At 41.6% G+C, this 20,399-nt stretch overlaps 2 gene segments (V, D, J or C); one reads left to right on the top strand and one right to left on the bottom strand.

The window, feature by feature from the left end:
• LOC108416138 overlaps positions 1-1,326 on the top strand; it is a 143,147-nt gene extending 141,821 nt beyond the window's left edge. Inside the window, 2 exon segments of the V gene segment in view lie at positions 133-167; positions 869-1,326. Of these exon segments, the coding sequence occupies positions 133-167; positions 869-1,191 (358 nt within the window).
• Positions 1-19,852, bottom strand: part of LOC108416665 — a 137,024-nt gene extending 117,172 nt beyond the window's left edge. The window contains 2 exon segments of the V gene segment in view: positions 19,366-19,678; positions 19,804-19,852. Coding sequence covers positions 19,366-19,678; positions 19,804-19,852 — 362 coding nt within the window.
• Positions 19,853-20,399: the final 547 nt, after the last annotated feature.

Below are 20,399 nucleotides of genomic sequence, written 5' to 3'. Positions count from 1 at the left end.
ATTAGATGATTGTAGAACCCATTAATATTGTATTATAGGTCAGAAATAGTGCGTGTAGAGGCTGAAGAGAGTGGCGTGTTTAGAGCAGGAGGTTTTTGTACAGCCAGTAAACCAGTTTGTATCACTGTGGTGGACTTTTGGTGGAGGAACCAAACTGTCAGTTGGAAGTAAGTCCACTTTTCCTCCTTATTCAAAAGGAATCTTTTATTAAAATGATTATGGATCAACAGTACAGATGTACTTGATGTTCTTCTAAATCAGTTCTGCTCCAAATTTGAATGTATTTCCTTAGAACTTGGCTGAAGTGTGGCGAGCGTGGAGCTTTAGGCTTTACCACGAGCTCCTGTTTCTGAACTGGATTTCTTTTCTTTAAAACACTAATATTTCCTAAAGGTTTCCTGTGAAGTGTTCACTAATGACATTTCTTTAAAAAGATCAGATGTAGAGCTGGATTGTAGTGTCAGTGTTGGGCTCCATTACAGCAGTTCTGTCTCCATCTGGAAGCCACAATGTGGAGGTTATTATGAGCAGCGTTTTCTGCTCTAAAGCTTTGAAGCCATTGTACATGGAGACTGCAGCTCCATTTATTTAGGGATTATTTATTTTTTTGGAGGAAATAAAATCATGTTCCATTTCAAATTTCCCATCACAGGATGTGCAGAATGTCCGAGTTTTACTGAGTGAAATTCAGTCATATTTTCTAATGAAAATGGAAATGAAGTGCAGCTATGAATGTGATTGGAAATATGAGTTTGTGTGTGAAACGGTTGAGTTTAAGGTTGTAATTAGAGTTTGGTTTTGAATGCATCACTGAACTCAGTTGTGCTCTGTTAGAAATAAGGGAAATGAAACTGTGTGTGTGTCCTAGGTGTGGCCGCGCCCACCCTCACGGTCCTGCCCCCCTCCAGCGTGGAGCTGCAGCAGGGGAAGGCCACACTCGTGTGTTTGGCCAACAAGGGCTTCCCCTCAGACTGGAGGCTGAGCTGGAAGGTGGACGGGAGCAGCTGGAGCTCGGGGGTTAGCCAGAGCCCCGGGCTTCTGCAGAAGGACAATGGCCTCTACAGCTGGAGCAGCACCCTGACCCTCCAGGAGGACCAGTGGCTAAAGAAGACAGTGACCTGTGAGGCCACCAAGGACTCCCAGACTCCTGTCAGCCAAACCCTGAGGAGAGAGCAATGCACTGGGCAGTGAGCGTCCACGCATGTGTTGGAGCTGCTAGAGCTCCTCTTGATCTTCAGTGAGCTCAAACATGGCTCTGCTTAATGCTCTGATCTTCATCTCATCACTTCCTCATCACAATAAAGATCTTCAGTATTAATATCTACAGTCTTTAATTGTTTATTGTGTTATTTTTCCTCAACCAGCAACAATAAACATGTAAACTTTTCTTTTTTGTTCATTTCTCTTCTAATTAATAAAGCTTTTTAAACAGTGTTTAGTCTTTTATGTCATGATTTTTGGAAGTTTTCTTGGGGGGAAAAGTATTAACAATTTTTTACTGACATGAGAAATATAACAGTCTATAAATCTGTCCATTAATAAATAAACACACTGACAAACTTCCATTAAATAAATGAATAAATAACCCCCCCAAAATAAACTATAAATATATTTCTCCCTGTCTGGTCATCGGACTGTAACTTTATTATCAGCAAGTCTTTATTCAAGTTATTCATATTATTCATAAATGTCATGTTTCTGATTCAGAGACTCTAAATCTCCAGAATCTAACAGCCACTTTCATTGACCTGAACACACTGATACACCGTTTCACAGGAGGCTTGTTGATTGACACTGAAGGTACATCAGAAAACTGAGTCATTAATCTTCACTAAATCTTCTTAGTTCAGCTGCTCAGTTACACAGACGCTTCCCCGTGTACTTGAGTTAAAGTCGAGACCCCCAAGGTAAAATATTCCTCCAGTAAAAGTAGAAGTTCCTCCCTTTAGACCTCCACTTGAGTAAAAGTACTAAAGTATTTCCCTTCAAATGTACTTAAGTATAAAGTAAAAGTACTAAAAGAGTAATTCTGGCTCTGATGTCCTGATATCATTTTTATAACCAGAATGGCTTCATGAACTCATTTCAGGTGAAAGTCCTCCAGCGTCTCTCTTCGTAAACCAGTCTTTTAATAGAACGTCATTAATTAGTGACGCTGACGTCTATTAAAATGATCAGAAGCACAAAACACTGAAGGTAAACAGTTTCCATCAGGGAGAACCGAGTGGCTCTGAAATCACTTTTTACACACAAGCAAAGTTTCAGTTTCAGATTTATTTACAACTTAGTTCCAAGTTTAAGTTGAATAAAAACTGGCTTTAAACTCAGGATCACAGATGAGCTCCTTTACTATGTTGATCTGTAGGCGTCTGTTCATAAACATAAACCAGCCCAAACTCATTTACTATAAAATGAAATGGTGTTTGTAGAAATTCAGAAAAAAGCCGCGTCAGTCTCGACTGCATATGTGGACATATTTCTATATTGAGCTCTATTTACACAAAGTTAGGTTAGTTCATCATTTATGTTGAACAGACTCTCCCAAAGTTTTACGCTGCTGCGCTGACGTTGAACCGCGTGCTGCACTGGGTCGGTATGACCAACAGGTCAAAACCAGCTCTAAACAAAGTGACCGCTGGGCCCTGATTGGTGCTCTGGCTTTGCGCTTCTTTTGTTTTGACATGTTACGTTTTTATACACACAGAAACCGAAAGGAACGACAGATTTCTCAAAATGTAGGAGGAAAAAGTCGGATATTAGACTCTGAAATGTAGTGGAGTGAAAGGAGAAAGTCGCCTAAAATGGAAAAACAGTACAGATACATGAAAAAACTACTTAAGTACAGAAACTAATTACATTTACTTAGTTACTGTCCACCACTGTTGAGCTCTAATAGCTCTGTACTTTAGATTTGAGGGACTCTGTATAAATAATGAAATCATTGTTACCTGAGTTTGCTAATGTTAGGTAGATTAACTTTAGGAGGATCAGTCAGTAAAGACAGCAGATTACTGCAGGGTGTTTTGGTGCCGACTGTGCTAAATCTAAATGATGTGGTTGGTTCTAGATTATAGCACAGTCAGGTTCACAGAACTAAAAGGAAAAAGTCGGATATTAGACTCTGAAATGTAGTGGAGTGAAAGGAAAAAGTCGCCCAGAACGGAGAAACTTCAGTACAGATACACCAAAAATACTAAAGTACAGAAACTAATTACAGTTACTCAGATACTCAGTTACTCAGTTACTCAGATACTGTCCACCACTGTTGAGCTCTAATAGCTCTGTACTTTACTCCTTTTCAACGCTGTATTGGAGAATAATGTGTCTGGACTCTTCTGAGTGTCGCAGGTTCAGGAGAAACTCTTTTAATGCATATTTAATAAACCTGATATAAATATTCTGTTTTGATATAAATTCCACTTCTACACTTCATAATGAAAGCTGTTCTGATTGTCAGTGAACATCAGAGGCTTCATGCTGTTACACTGGGCTTTCACAGGCCAACTCCAACTCCAGCTTTCTGTGAATCTATTCTGTCTATTAGTGACGTTTAAAGGACTCAGCTGTTCCGTTTCCCCAGGTTCTGCTGGTTCTCTCTACCCCTCCTGCCCCTCTCCCCTCCTCTATTCCCCTGCATTCTTCCAAGGTAGGAGAGGAGCAGGAGAAAGAGAGGGGAGGACAGGAGCAGTAGCATAAGTATCTGGACGCAGTCAGAGTGAAGAACACAGCAGGGCAGGAACCGTACAGTATGTAAATGTAATGTATGGACTTGTTCTGCATGTATATCTAGTTCATAATCCACCCAGACACACACAGCTGCAGCTATTTCAGCTCTAGATGGTAACAACATCCAGATGTGGAGGAAAAAAGTGGTCACCAGTCCTGTTCTTGGAGAGAGACCTTCCTGGAGAGTTCACCTCCACACAGTCATTTAACACTAGTCCTCCTGAGATTTCAAGATCCTCAGGACATCACCCCTCCTTCTTGCCAGCAATTAGCAGGACCATACATCACCCTTTATTATGTTAATTCACAGAGGAGGACTGAGACAGCAGCTCTGTGTGTGAACCTTGTTTGCTGGCTAGCTCGTACAAGGAAATGTTGAAATTATGTTAAAGTGAAACAAGGAAATACTAGGAGTGTGTTTTATTTACACAATGAACAACGGAAATGCACAAGTAATTTCACCAAGTAAACGCCAAGAAATGGGTTGCAGTTTGTCTTTTGACGTAAATGGGTAAAAATAGCTGTCAATCAAAACAGGATTCAGCCTTTCGTCTGATCCTTCAATCATTTTGCAGAAGCTCCGCGTCCAGACCCGCCCACAGCTCCATTCACCACATTTATCCAATGACCGGCGAGTTTCGAAGCAATGAAAAAGACGTCCCGTTTGAATGAGCGGTCCTGTTGAAGTGAAAAGACACTCAGCTTTTAACGCATTTGTAGTGAATGAAATGTTAACACAACTGAACATGTTTGACATTTTAGGGCAAGCTGAGCTTCCCTTGCAGTCTTAGAGAAATCGCCACTGCTCCGTCCGTCGCTACTACGCGCCCTTGAATTAGAACTTTTGAAACACGATTCTACAGATTCTCCGTCGCGCTGTCGGATCGGTAACATATACACTCGGGTTGTAACTTGAAGTTCACCTTCAAGTTGTGTCATGTTAGGTGCTTTGGGAGCTGTAGGAGCTTTCTGTGGGCATGGGGGGTTTCCACTTCCACCGCACTCCATATCATTACCAAGACAATGGGCGTTAATCGCTTCACAGCAGGGGAGTGGGCTACATGGTCGCTGGTTTCCCTTAGGAAAATTTTCGTAGTTCGCGGAAGATTAGTGTTAATTCTACATGTCCATTTATTTAGTCAGATCAGGTGAGCTGGATTTGGGCTGGAGCTGAGTTCTGCAGGAAGGTGGATCTCCAGCAGCAGAGCTGGTGAACGTAGATTTGAGGGACTCTGTATAAATAATGAAATCATTGTTACCTGAGTTTGCTAATGTTAGGTAGATTAACTTTAGGAGGATCCGTCAGTAAAGACAGCAGATTACTGCAGGGTGTTTTGGTGCCGACTGTGCTAAATCTAAATGAAGTGGTTGGTTCTAGATTATAGCACAGTCAGGTTCACAGAACTAACAGGAGAACAGATCTAGATCTACAGGACTGCTCCCCTCATGCAAGTCAGACATTATAAAGTAGGAGACACTGGTTGGAAAGTGAATGGGAAAGTTCCTAATGCTCAACGTGGAGTCTATGTGTGGAGAAAGTCCTGCCCTTCAGTGAAAAGCTCTGATCCAGAGCGAGCAGGAAAATCCTTCTGCAGTATTTGGGCAGATGCTTTTTAGAAGGTTTATCTCAAATGAATTGTCTGGTAAAATGAATGTAATTAAAACAGTAACTGATCTCTTCTCATTCAAAGAGACAAGACGCTGGTCTTGACCGGAAATTTGTCAAGAGTGGACAGATTTTCTTATAAGGACTTTGTATCAGTGGACACTAGTGCTGTGAGTTGATCTCGAGGGAGTTTGGCTGAATGAAGCTGAACATCTGGTGAAAGAGGATGACTCAGGCCTGTTCATGTAGATCTGAGTTCCACCCCACTGCTCTCTCTCTCTCTCTCTCTCTCTCTCTCTCTCTCTCTGACTGTTTACTGCTTAAAACTGCTTGTTTGAGTTCAGCTGGGTGGGCTGTGGGGGGCTGGTTTCACTTCTTCCTTTAGTGCTGATAACTGTGGGTGTGTTAGAGTAAGAATACTGCAATATGTAGCTTGTTCAGTCTCCAAGACTGGGACATTAAATATTGTTTTTTTGGGGAAAAGTATGTAAACGGCTAGACTTTTCAGTTTAGTGTGGGTGGTTATTAGTGTGAAGAGGTTCTGTCAGTTGGATGACAGTCAGATTGGAGTATAACTGACCGTACCATATTTAAAAATGTCAACCTGAGTCTTCACTAAGAAAGTCTGGCCTTTACCTCACTCTTTTATTAGTGCATGCCATGTCTCCTAAGACAGTAAGATCTCTGAGGAAATCAGAACATTATTTGTCAATGCTCAATAGACTGGAGGAAGTTCTAAAACTATTACTGATGAGTTTGGGCTTCACTGATCCACTGTCACTCAATACAGTACAAGTCAAGTAAATTCAACACCACTGTTACTCTTTCCTTAAGCAGTCATCCAACAAAACTGACTCCACAACTAACATGTATAACATTCTGGAAGATAACAAAGAACCCCAGGGTAATGTTTAAGGATCTGTTGCCTCTCCCACACTCACTAATATCAATGTATATTAGTCCACCATCAGGCAAGTAATGAGGTAAAATGGTCCATAGAGAAGTCTAGCACAGAGAAAGCCATTACTCTCCAGGAGGAACATTCCTGCCTGTTTAAAGTTGTTAAAATCACCTGGATGAGCCAGAACAACACTGGAATAATGACATGAGGATGGATCAGACCAAAATGTATCTTTATGCTCTAAATGAGAGATGTTGTTTAGCACAACTGAACAATGCATTCCAGCATAAGAACCTCATGCCAACTGTAAAACAGGGTGGTGGCAGTATCATGATTTAGTGCTGTTTTTCTGCTACTGGACCAATTCAAAACACTTTCAAGCAGCACTGCCTGTCAAATGAAAATGTGCAGAGGCTGAAGACGACAGCATGGCTCAGGAAAACCAGAGAAAATGCAGCACAGTCAGAAGGCTAGGTAGAAAATGAAACAAAGACCCGAAACTTTGAGTCAGGGCAGCAGGTGCTGCTGCTGCTACTGACAGAAGATCTACAGAGTAAATCAGAAAATCGGGAAACAAATGTGACCCAGTCAATTGAAAAAGAGGCTGGTAACTAAAACAACAACGATCCAAAACACACTTTAATCTGGACTATGAATTACTTCATGGCATGGCATGGGATGGTCCTGTAGAAGACCATGTAGTGAGGTTCTTCTGAGGGAAGTAATGGGAGTATAAACAGTGTAATAAGTGCAGTGGGGAATGAAGCTCCAGCTAATTCTCCTGGGCTCTTTATCACAGTGTACAGAGAGTAATGGGGCAGCAGGAACATGACCAGTGAGAAAACCCACAGCAGCGTTCCTGCACACCTCCCAGCTCCACACTCCAGGATCAGTAGTGGGAGTTTTATTGATCAGTGTGGGAGGGTGGAGCTCCAGGAGGCTGCTGGGAGGGGCTGAGGTGGGCTGAGGCTCCCCCTGCTGGTCAGTCTGCCTGTCAGACTCCATGGTGGGTCACTCTGTCTAACAGCACACCAACTGCTGCTGACCACTGTGTCCATCAGGTCCAGTTAGACTCTTGGGAAGTTCTGCACTGTAGGAACACAGAACAACAGTGTAAGTCATGTAGTGTGAAAGGTGTTGAGAGAGAAAGAGCAGCTTCAAATCAGACTCCAGTGAAAGTGTTGATACTTCAGTGAAATCATGACTGAAGTAGCAGTAAAAGTACAACTGGAGTAAAAAAGTATCAGATCTAAAATCTACTCAAGCTCTGAGTTTCTCTATAGAACTCAGTCCTGAACTGTGAGTTTCAGAGCTGGACCTCCAGTTCAGGTCATTAATGTCAAAACTCCATCATAAATGAATAAATAACAGGAACATTGATCTGCTGTAGATGTTAAATGTTGAGTGGACGGGATTAATTTGGATTAAATCACATGAAAAAGTCTAGATTGTGAGATCAGCACCTCTAAGGGGTTTGTAATGTAATGTTAGCGCTAAGCTAACGGAGCTGCACATGAAGATTTTATAACAGCTCTAATTAAATTAAACCCTGATCTTCAAAGCTTATAACAGACAGAGTTTACATGTTTTTACTGTCTGTGTTTCAGTTTTACAGAAACTTCAGTAAAGATCTGAACTTAATGGCTAAATCTGAATATTATTGAAGAGCCTGAATTTCTGTTGAACTGAACTGGTTTTACTCAATAAATAACTTGAATGAATAAATGCATCATATAAAGTATTGATTATAGTAAAGAAACTATGTTTTACAGTGAACTCACCTCTGAATATGATCTCCTACTAAAAACTGATGAGTGTGAGAGTGAAGTCTCTGTGCAGCTGGACTGAGGGGGGTTTTTGTACACCTACTAAACTCTGTGGGAACACCCAGCTACCACTGATACTGTGTCCACTCAGACAGTAATAATCTCCTGCATCTTCAGTCTGGACATTACTGATGGTCAGAGTGAAGTCAGATCCAGATCCACTGCCACTGAAATGAGCTGGAATACCTGACTGTCTCCTGGTAGCGTAGTAGATCAGGAGTTTAGGAGCTTCTCCAGGTTTCTGCTGATACCAGGCTAATCCCTCTTCTCCACCACTCCAGCGGTAAACTGCAGGGCTGGTTTTACAGCTGATTTGAACTGTTTCTTTTGGAAGTGAAGAAATGACAGGAGGCTGAGTCACAGTCACCTGACCACTGGAACCTGGAAACCAAAAAATAATAAATACATGTAGATTAAAACTTTAGTTTTATACATTTATTTATAAATATTAAAAACATGTAAAACTCATTATATATATTTATGTTTTAACAATATATTTTAAAGATTATACGTCCCTTGTCCAGTTGTACAAAGAGGCAAATGAGCAAGTCACCTTGAGTCCAGAGGGTCAGCGTCCAGATGAAGATGGAGACCAAAGCCATGGTTGCTGTGGGTGAAGTTTGTGGGGCAGCAGCTCTCAGTCATGAAGTGTTAAACTCACAGGACTATAAACACTAGCAGAGCACTGAAGCATGGGCTGATCATGCAAAGTGGAGCCTCTATGGAAATGGACTCACCAAACACCTCCATAATAAACACGTCTGATTATTTAGATCTGATTAAAAAGTATCAGCTCAGTTCTGTTCATTCAGTGCTAGACGTTCATTTCTAAAGCTCATCAATAGTTGATGAGTGTAGAAGAGCTCAGGCTGAACAGTGAGGAGTGATGGAGGTTTATGTACAATGACTTCACTGAAATGTAGCACTGTGGTTCTCTTTCAGTGGAGGAACCAAACTCACTGTGAAAAGAGACTTTATTCTATTTAAACAGGAGATTCATTTAATCCCCTCATTATCAGCTGCAGATCATGATGACCAGCTGGTCTGAGGTCAGTGAGGTTCTCCTGGATGAAGACATTCACAGGTTTTAATGAGAGGTTTGAACTGTTTCTATGACAGTTCATCTGATGGTAGTTAGATTAGGAGTTAGGAAAGTTCTAGTTCTTCCACTGTGGAAAGAGGAACCAGTGAATGTTCTCCAGTGCTAGAACGCATTAGTGCTGCTGCATAGTTTCCGGTTCTTTTGAGTTCAGTCTGAGTTCTTTACTGTGATGAATGGTGATGGTCAGTGTTGTTAGAGAGGGAGTTCAGCTGGAGATTCAGTGCAGTGCTGTGTGTTGATCTTGAGGGAGTTTGGCTGAATGAAGCTGAACATCTGGTGAAAGTGCTGCTCTATTCTGGGAGAAAGAGGACGACTCAGGCCTGTTCATGCAGATCTGAGTTCCACCCCACTGCTCTCTCTCTCCCTCTCTCTCTCTCTCTCTCTCTCTCTCTCTCTCTCTCTCTGTCTCTCTCTCTCTCTCTCTCTCTCTCTGACTTTTTACTGTTTAAAACTGCTTGTTTGTGTTCAGCTGGTGGGCTGTGGGGGGCTGGTTTCACTTCTTCCTTTAGTGCTGATAACTGTGGCTGTGTCTTGTTCTTAGTGTTTCAGACCTTTTTCAACCCATCAGGGAATCATTAAGCTCTGCATCAGTTGAGTCAGTCAGGTGTGTTAGAGGAAGAATACAGTAATATGTCGAGTGTTCAGACTCCAAGACTGGAACTGACCAGCACTGTTGGTGAATCCTTGAATATAATCTATGAGAACAAAATCCAAAAAATCTTGAAAAAAAACAGTCAACACCAAGTTCACGAAGTAGCAGAAATATTTGGTAGGACTTCAAAAAATGGATGGAGAAAATCGCATCAGTCCACGTACAGACATATTTTAGTAACGCTATGCTGCACTAATCAGAAGAATTCTTAGAACTGAGGCTGTGGATTTTGCTAATACTTCAAATCTTCTTAATCCAGGTTCTTTAACTTAAAGGGAACAAAGCTAGACCTATTATTCCAAGCAAAGATCTGGTTTGAAAGGCCTTGACCTTAAACTTCAGTCTCACCCTCAAGGTCATCCTCTTAGTTGATCTCAATGGGCCTCATTCACCAAACGTTCTTAGGTAGAAATTTCTTCTTAAACCCACTTACACAGTTTTAATGAAGATTCTATCACCCACCAGTGTTTTATTTGGGATTTGCTCTTTGGTAAGAACAGAATCTGCACACACTCAAGAGCACAGAGGTGAGAACAGATCTGGGCTTTAAGATCATGTCATGAATCTGAGACTTTCTCTTAGAACCTTCATCAAGAACAAACTTCAGAAAAGACTCATGGGTGAATGAGGCCCATAGACTCGAAACTGTAGCTAGGATACCTGTGATTCATCTACAAAGACATGGCCAAATCATGGACATGGTGATTTACTCAAATCACCCTTTAAAATGCTCTATGGATGTCAGGTCAGGATTTTGTTGGATATGGTCAGGAGGTTCAATCAATTGGACAATCAGGTTTGAGTGTGAATGTCTCTACTCTATTTAAAAGAACAGTGTATGCCATGTCTCAGCCAAAGAGATTTCTTTTGTGATCAATTTTTATTGAAAACATATAGGTATACATTCTATGTACCTCTTGTATACATACATACATACATACACGCACATACACACGTATGTATGTTATTGTTTCTTAACAAAAAACCATACACATAATGTATAACTGAGAATTTCTTTAACCATTTAAAACCCTCCCCCTGGCGACTCCGATGACACCCCCCCCCCCCCAATTCAAATTACCCAGGATCTCTCTCTATATATCAGTTAAGATATACATGCACATCTCTGTGTGTGTACACAAACACACATTCAAACATGTTACAAACATATCATAGAGAAACAAACAAATCAAAACATCTTCTCTAAACAGACAAACAAAAATATAAGTAAATAAGATCAATCACACTGCACTCTCTCTTTAGCTACACTGTATGCCATATCCCAAGCCCTCAATGTTTTAGGGCTAGCTGCATGCATTTGAGCAACAGATCTTTCCATACGAATGATATCAAGAAAGGAATTAGCCCACCTTCGCCACTCTAAAGAATGTGGTGGCTTCCACCTCGAGGCCAACATTTTCTTGGCAGCAGTGAGCCCAGCCCATAGAATACGTTTTTGCTGTAAAGACATGTCTAGGGACGAGTCGTCATTAAGCAAAAGTAACACTGGAGAATGTGGGATTGTGGTTTCAAGAATGTCGCATAAGGTAGAAGATACCTGTTTCCAAAAAATGCTTACATCAGGGCAGTCCCAATATACATGTATAAATGTCCCTGAAACGTTAAGTGTGCATAGATCGCAATTAGGAGATGTGATAATCTTCATAGAGTGGCGTCTTCTAGGTGTTAAATACATCCTGTGAACAAATTTGTAATGTATTAATTGATGGTCAGGGTTTTTGGATGTTTTACATATATTTTCCCACACTGTGCTCCAACAAATCTCGTCAGTTTCAACTGACAAATCTCTCTGCCATGTGGCCTCTACTGGAAGGGACCTCTGAGGTTCAGAAGCAAATCTATAAAGTCTTGATACTATACCCCTAGTAGGTCCCCTTACAGCCAGCAACCTATGAAGGGGGTGAGTGGGCAGGCCTGTACCCCATGGGACACCGTATGCCCTCATGGCTGACCTTAATTGCAAATACAGAAAAAAGGATGATCCAGGTAAACCATAGTCAGCTTGTAAATCACTAAAGGCACGTAGACCATTATCACTGTAAAGATCTTGCAAAACCTTAACTCCTTGTTTTTCCCATTGCGGATGTGTAAAAGGTTCATTACCCCTAAGAAGAGAAAAATTGTTAAATATTGGTGTATGTCTGTGCCATTTAAGACCTGCACGCACATGTTTCATTAAAGTATAGTAAGTTTTGAGTAGACATGACATTACTGGACCTAATCGCGGTTTTAATTTCTTCAAAGGAATATTAGCATATATTAGGTCTTGTAGTCTATGAGGTGAAGAAAGGTTTTCCTCAATCTGCCTCCAAGAGACAGATGAATTAGGGTTAAACCAAACAGTAAGAGGACGTAACACAAAGGACCAGAAGTACATCTTAAAATCTGGTAGAGCCAGCCCACCCTGTATCTTGTCTCGCTGGAGAGTAGTGAGTTTTATGCGAGGTCTTTTTTTCTTCCATACAAAATTAGAGATTAATGAGTGAAGCTTTTCCCAATATCCCTTTGGGGGTGTAAGAGGAATCATGGAGGAATAAAAATTAACACGGGGTAGTATGTCCATCTTAATTGTCGATATGCGAGATTGTAAAGAGTTTGGAAGTGTGGACCAACGTTCAAGGTCTTTCTCAACTTGACTGTAGATATTCTGGTAGTTATTCTTGACTATAGAAGAAACAGAAGGGGAAATCTCCACACCGAGATATTTAAAACTTTTGACTACTGGTATGTGGGGGGGCAGGGTTGTTTGTGATGCTCTAGAATTTAAATGTATCAGTGATGACTTGGTCCAATTGATTTTATAACCAGATAATGTGCTGAACCAATCAAAGGTAGACAGCAGATGTGGCAGTGAAGAATTAGCGTTACCTACATAAAGAAGAATATCATCGGCGTAAAGTGATATTCGGTGTTCTGTATTGCAAAAAGTGATGGGAGACACTAAAGAATGTTGTCTAATCTTTGGGCAAGTGGTTCAAGAGAGAGAGCGAACAATAAAGGTGACAAGGGACAGCCCTGGCGAGTCCCCCTGGAAACAGAGAATCGAGAGGAGAGAATATTGCCAGTGCTTATCATGGCTGAGGGATTTGCATAAAGGATTTTAATCATGTGGATAAATTGTGCACCTAATCCAAATCTGTACAGAGCAGTCCAAAGATAGTCCCATTCCAGTCTGTCAAATGCCTTTTCAGCATCAAGTGATAGGATTGAGCACGGGAGTTCGATATTGTTTGCCTCATGAATATGTGCAACAAGCGACGCACATTGTCAGATGCTAAGCGGTTTTTAATGAAACCAGTCTGGTCGCTATGCACCAATTTCAGCAAATAGGCCTCCAATCGTGATGCCAGCACTTTGGCATATACTTTAACATCCCCGTTCAAGAGGGAGAGAGGTCTGTAATTACCACATTGAGTCGGGTCTTTATTCGGTTTTGGCAATACTGTAAGTATAGCCATGTTAACACTTGTGTTAAATGCATCTTTGTCTATAGCTGTGTTGATCATATTTAACAGTGGTTGTCCTAGCACATCCCAGAAGGAAAGGTAAAGTTCTGGAGGAATTCCATCCCACCCTGGGGATTTGCCCGTCTTCATATTTACCAAAGCATTCTTCAATTCTTCTAAAGAAATGACGGCACCAAGTGAATCAGCCTCACTGCTTGATAGGGTGGGTAGATCAAGTCCTTCAAGAAGGACGCACATGAATTTGTATTAAGCTCAACCTCTGATTTATATAGAGTGGAATAGAAGTTTTTAAATTCAGTATTGATGTCCCGAGGGGTCAGTCAGAATGTGTAGAGGTGTTTTAATAGCCATAATATTAGAGTATTTCTCCTGGTTTTTCAACCTTAACGATAATAAATGGCTTGGTCTGGCCCCATAAAAATAGTATGTTCTTCTGGTCCTATGCATCAGAAATTCTGCTCTATGTCTCAACAGTGAATTCAGTTCAGATCTCACCACAGCAATTTTCCCTTGTAAAATCCCAGATTGCTTAACATGTTGCTGATTCTCAAGCTGACTAAGTGTACGCTCCAGCTCTGTTATCTTATTCATTTTACTTCTGTTAAGATGCGAGGCAAACGCAATTGAGGAGTCCCTAATACATCCCTTTATGGCGTCCCATACAAATCTAGGGTCAGTAACGGAGCCTGTATTAAGACCTATGAAGGTATTAAGTTTGTCCCTGAGGAATATACAGAATTCTTCATTTTTAATAGTGAAGTATTAAATCGCCACTGTGGTGCTTTCATCGGCACTCCAGACAGCGTGGCATGCACAGAGACAATGCTATGGTCTGATAGGGAACAAGGTCTAATTACAGCACTATATAATTTAGAAAATGATGCGGGGGAAGCTAACATGTAATCTATCCTAGAATAACTTTGATGTCTTGCTGAGTAAAAAGTGTACAGTTAACTGTAGGATTAAGTACCCGGTATAAGTCTATTAGGCTAAAGGCCTGAGGAAACCTTGGAGGTCTTTAGATGCTCTCATCTGGGTGGGTGAAGCTTGTTGGTTGGATTTATCCAGTGCCAAGTTTGCAAGTGCATTCATATCTGCTCCCAGAATGAGGGAGTATTCCTGGAGTTGTAGTAAGATCGAAGTTAAATAAGGAAAGAAATCTGTCTCGTATTGGGAAGGAGCATAGACAGAAATAAAAGCCAATTTACGCCCCGATATTACTGTCTTCACATATGAAATTCTACCATCTTCACTACCAAATGTTCCTAATATATTCAATTGGAGACTGCGCTTCATCACTACCAGCGAACCCCTAGTTTTGGTGTCTAAAGACGCAGATGCAGCCACATAGTAGTACTTATTTGAAAACCTGCGGGTGTCGGTTGTTCTTAAATGGGAATTCCTGTATTAGGGCAATATCCACACGTTGTCTGCGCAAATGGTCCAGACAAGCTGTTCGTTTAATTTGACCATTCAAACCGTTTACATTCCAGCTAACTATGTGAAGGCTGCTCATCATAACTGCGAGAAATTATCAACTTAACTGCTATATACATTGAAACATAATAGCAAAAGTGAGAGTAAACAGTGCAAAGTACAGTAAATAAACAAACCAATGAGAGAGATCCGTCCCACCCCGATTAACCATGTCGCCATATCCCTTCCCCACCTTCCCACACCAAAACCAAACTCTATTAACACAATTACCCAAAAATGTCATCTTCGTGTGATTTCCCCCTAAAGTTGGACCCGTGGTTTTTAAGTGATGTACCGTCGTCGTTCGTGTGTGGCTTCTCCCCCCACCCCAGAATTAGTTCAGAACTATATGTATATCATACCAAACTTACGTAGCCCCTGTTGAAATACGAATAGAAACAGTCAGCAGACCAAAAAAAAAAAAAAAAAAAAAAAAAAAAAAAAAAAAAAGGGAAGGAAAAAGCATTTGTGTATGTTAATATACAGACCAGCAGATGCATTTAACAATTCTAATAAAACATTACAGCCACTACCAGAGTGAAAAGGTTGTACAATGAGTCAATACTCGGACTCGATTACCTCAGTGATCAAATTCTATTCATTAGCGGATTCAATGAAGACACTTCGCCTCACGCGGGGAGTTAAAGATGTGGCTGGCTCCTCCGCGACATGCTTTGAGTCTCGCGGGGTAGAGAAGAAACGTGCGAAACCCTTGCTTCTGCAGAATGTCCATCCAGTCGGAGTAGGCCAGCCTGCGCTTGAAAGTGTGCGGACTGTAGTCAGGGGTGAAGCGTAAAGGCTTTTCCCATCGACCTCCACGCTATTGCTCCGAGCTGCTTTGAGAAGCTTGTCTCTGTCGGTAAAACGGAGGAGCTTGAAGATGAGAACGCGAGGAACAGGTCCTGCCGTTCGCGTCTTCCTTTGGAGCGCCACGCGATGTGCTCGCATAATTTCGATCCGAGCACAGCCCTGGAAACCAACGCGGGATAGCTTCCGTGAGGTAGGCAAAGAGCATTTGCGGTTTCAGCATTTTCTGGAATGCCGTGAACTCGAATGTTATCTCTGCGCGACCTGTCCTTCCATATCCGCTATTTTCTCCTCCAGTCTGGCGTGCTGTGCTTCAAGCTTGCTCACCGCTGCCGATAACTTACTATCCAACTCCGCCATGCGGTTCTCATTTTTTTCCATGTAATCGGCTGACTTTGAGACATCAGCATGCATAGAAACAATTTCTTCACGAAGTGAGGCAACTTGCGTATCCAACAGGGTCTGAGTCTTATTTATTAGCTGCGCCACCACGTCTTCCACGAGCGTGGGGATAGCCTCCCTTATAGCATCGGCAACCGCTAGCTTAACTAGCTCAGCAAGTTCGTCGTTGTCAGAAAGACGGGTAGTTGGCTGTTTGGCGTTTGCTTTTCTGGAACTGGTTGCCATTATAGTGTGCTAAAAGCCTTCCGAAGAGAAAATAAGCTGACTTAAAGTTCAAAAATTAAATTTAAGGTATGATAATCTTCAGATTCTTGGGGGATTACGCCGAGCTCTCGTCGAAGCCTTCTACATCCCTCGCGGTGACCACGTGACTCTGCCAAAAGAGATTTCTGAGGATCTCAGAAAAACATGTCAGTGTTGATTAGACTGGAAGAAGTTTAAAACATTTTCTGATGAGTTTGTGTTCACAGATCCACTGTCAGACCAATTCAACACCACTGATATCCTTCACTGGAGGGGTGATCCAACAGAAAATTACTCCATGACTAAGATACATAATATTCTGGTAGATCATGAAGAATCTCAGGATATGTCTGAGAACCTGCAGGCCGTCTTACACTGGGTAATGTCAGAGTTCATGAGTCCATCATCAAGCAAACACTGAAGAGGAAGAGTATGTATGGAATGATAGGATGGAGAAAGCCATTACTCTCCAAGAAGAACATTTCTGCCTGTATAAAGATTCCTGAAGACAACCTGGATGAGCCAGAAGATGACTGAAATAATGACATGTGGATGGAAAATGGATCTTTGTGGCTCAAACAAGAAATATAACATTTAATAAAACCGAACACTTACAGCATAAGAACCATGACTGAACTTAGAAACATGGTGGTGGGAGTATCACAATTTGGTTCAGTTTGCTGGTATTAGACCAGGACAGCTTGCCATCATTTAATGGAGCTATGAATTCCGGAATGTATCAGTAAGTTTTATAGGAGAATGTTAGGACATAAATCCATGAACTGAACCTCAACAGAAGGTGGTCCTGCAGAAAGACAATGACCCTAAAAACACCAGTTAGTCTATAAAGAACGACTGACGCAGAAGAAATGTTGGAATGACTTGGTCAAAGTCCAGACCTTAATCCAATGGAAATATTGAGGCAGAACCTGATGGGTGGCATTCATACCAACAAAGTACAGCTGAAACAGTTCTGGAGGAACAGGCCAAGATCCCTCCAAGTCAATGTGTTGGGCTGATCAACACTTACAGAAACTATTTGTTTGAAATAATGTGATCATATTTTTTTGGTCACATGTATGAAGAAATGAAAGGGATCAAAAATGTTCAACACAGGCAGAAGCAAGACAGACAGAAGGTCAGGAATGGAAAGAAGGCAAGGACTAGAAGCTTTGAGTCAGGGCAGGTGTCAAGCCTTCTGGTGAAGACGCCTCCCCCACCTGTTCCTTTTTACTCAGATCACTTGAGTCCTTGAATGGCCCAGAGGACTCCAACTCCCATGAATCAGTGGGAGACCAAGTGACTCCTACTCTAAAGCCATCAACCAGTGAACATTCACTTCAGCGTTCAGCCTCACTGGAATTCTAAACCATCACCCCTGTTTTTATTACAGCTCGTTAGTCAGTATATAAAGCCGGGCTTTAGCGTAGAACTTTGTGAAGTATTGCCAACCTTTTTCTTTGTCCACTGAGAGTTCTCTGTTTGTCAGTTATTTCGTGTATGACCTGTTTTTTGTATGTCTGACCTGCCCTTGCTGGTTTGTTCGCTGGATCCTCTATGAGATGTTGGTTTTTGAACTCGTACTGATTTTTGGCTACTCTCTGGATGTCCTGTTTGTTTTGGTTTTCTTGCTCACTGGTTCTGACCCTCGCCTGTTCTGACTATGCCCTCTGTACATCCATCAAAACCTTAAGCAAACTTCAACGTTGTTCTTTTATCTGCGAGCGTCTGATCTGTGTTGACATCGTAACAGCAGGAGGTGCTAATGTTGCTCCTGACAGAAGTTCTACAGGGTAAATACCAATAAAGTCTGGAAACAAATGTGACCCAGTTAGTAAAGAAACTAGAAAAGCGGCTGGTGTCTGAAACAACAAGGATCCAAAGCCTACTTCAAAATCCACTATAAACGGCTTCACGATATGGATTGTGATGGTCCTGTAGAAGACCATGGAGTGAGGTTCTTCTGAGGGAAGTAATGGGAGTATAAACAGTGTAATAAGTGCAGTGGGGAATGAAGCTCCAGCTGATTCTCCTGGGCTCTTTATCACAGTGTACAGAGAGTAATGGTGCAGCAGGAACATGGCCAGTGGGAAAACCCACAGCAGCGTTCCTGCACGCCTCCCAGCTCCACACTCCAGGATCAGTAGTGGGAGTTTTATTGATCAGTGTGGGAGGGTGGAGCTCCAGGAGGCTGCTGGGAGGGGCTGAGGTGGGCTGTGGCTCCCCCTGCTGGTCCATCTGCCTGTCAGACTCCATGGTGGGTCACTCTGTCTAACAGCACACCAACTGCTGCTGACCACTGTTTCCATCACATCCAGTTAGACTCTTGGGAAGTTCTGCACTGTAGGAACACAGAACAACAGTGTAAGTCGTGTAGTGTGAAAGGTGTTGAGAGAGAAAGAGCAGCTTCAAATCAGACTCCAGTGAAAGTGTTGATACTTCAGTGAAATCATGACTGAAGTAGCAGTAAAAGTACAACTGGAGTAAAAAAGTATCAGATCTAAAATCTACTCAAGCTCTGAGTTTCTCTATAGAACTCAGTCCTGAACTGTGAGTTTCAGAGCTGGACCTCCAGTTCAGGTCATTAATGTCAAAACTCCATCATAAATAAATCAATAACAGGAACAGTGATCTGCTGTAGATGTTAAATGTTGAGTGGACAGGATTAATTTGGATTAAATCACATGAAAAAGTCTAGATTGTGAGATTAGCACCTCTAAGGGGTTTGTAATGTAATGTTAGCGCTAAGCTAACGGAGCTGCACATGAAGATTTTATAACAGCTCTAATTAAATTAAACCCTGATCTTCAAAGCTTATAACAGACATAGTTTACATGTTTTTACTGTCTGTGTTTAAGTTGTACAGACACTTCAGTAAAGATCTGAACTTAATGGCTAAATCTGAATATTATTGAAGAGCCTGAATTTGTGCTGAACTGAACTGGCTTTACTCAATAAATAATTTGAATGAATAAATGCATCATATAAACTATTGATTATAGAAAATAAACTATGTTTTACAGTGAACTCACCTCTGAATATGATCTCCTACTAAAAACTGATGCGTGTGAGAGTGAAGTCTCTGTGCAGCTGGACTGAGGGGGGTTTTTGTACACCTACTAAACACTGTGGGAACAGGTTTGTGCTACTGATATAATGAAAACTCTGACAGTAATAATCTCCTGCATCTTCAGTCTGGACATTACTGATGGTCAGAGTGAAGTCAGATCCAGATCCACTGCCACTGAAACGAGCTGGAATACCTGACTGTCTGCTGGTAGCGTAGTAGATCAGGAGTTTAGGGGCTTCTCCAGGTTTCTGCTGATACCAGGCTAGACAGTTATTGTTATATACTGCAGTGCTGGTTCTACAGCTGATGGTAACTGAGTCTCCTGGAGAAACAGTTTTCACTGCAGGAGTCTGAGTCATGGTCACCTGACCACTGGATCCTGAAAATTAAAAGATAAAAACGATGAAAACATTAAAAGAAATATTGTATGAAACGTAAAATACAACAAAATGTACATCAAACAGGACAGAAATCAATTTACACAAAGGCAAATGAGCGAGTCACCTTGAGTCCAGAGGGTGAGCGTCCAGATGAAGATGGAGACCAAAGCCATGGTTGCTGTGGGTGAAGTTTGTGGGGCAGCAGCTCTCAGTCATGAAGTGTTAAACTCACAGGACTATAAACACTAGCAGAGCACTGAAGCGTGGGCTGATCATGCAAAGTGGAGCCTCTATGGAAATGGACTCACCAAACACCTCCATAATAAACACGTCTGATTATTCAGATCTGATTAAAAAGTATCAGCTCAGTTCTGTTCATTCAGTGCTAGACGTTCATTTCTAAAGCTCATCAATAGTTGATGAGTGTAGAAGAGCTCAGGGTGAACAGTGAGGAGTGATGGAGGTTTATGTACAATGACTTCACTGAAATGTAGCACTGTGGTTCTCTTTCAGTGGAGGAACCAAACTCACTGTGAAAAGAGACTTTTATTCTATTTAAACAGGAGATTCATTTAATCCCCTCATTATCAGCTGCAGATCATGATGACCAGCTGGTCTGAGGTCAGTGAGGTTCTCCTGGATGAAGACATTCACAGGTTTTAATGAGAGGTTTGAACTGTTTCTATGACACTTCATCTGATGGTAGTTAGATTAGGAGTT

This window comes from Pygocentrus nattereri, chromosome 11, assembly GCF_015220715.1.
Source record: "Pygocentrus nattereri isolate fPygNat1 chromosome 11, fPygNat1.pri, whole genome shotgun sequence".
NCBI classification, from domain to species: domain Eukaryota; kingdom Metazoa; phylum Chordata; class Actinopteri; order Characiformes; family Serrasalmidae; genus Pygocentrus; species Pygocentrus nattereri.
The sequence above is the reverse complement of the archived record's forward strand: the minus strand, read 5'-3'. Positions and strand labels throughout refer to the sequence as shown.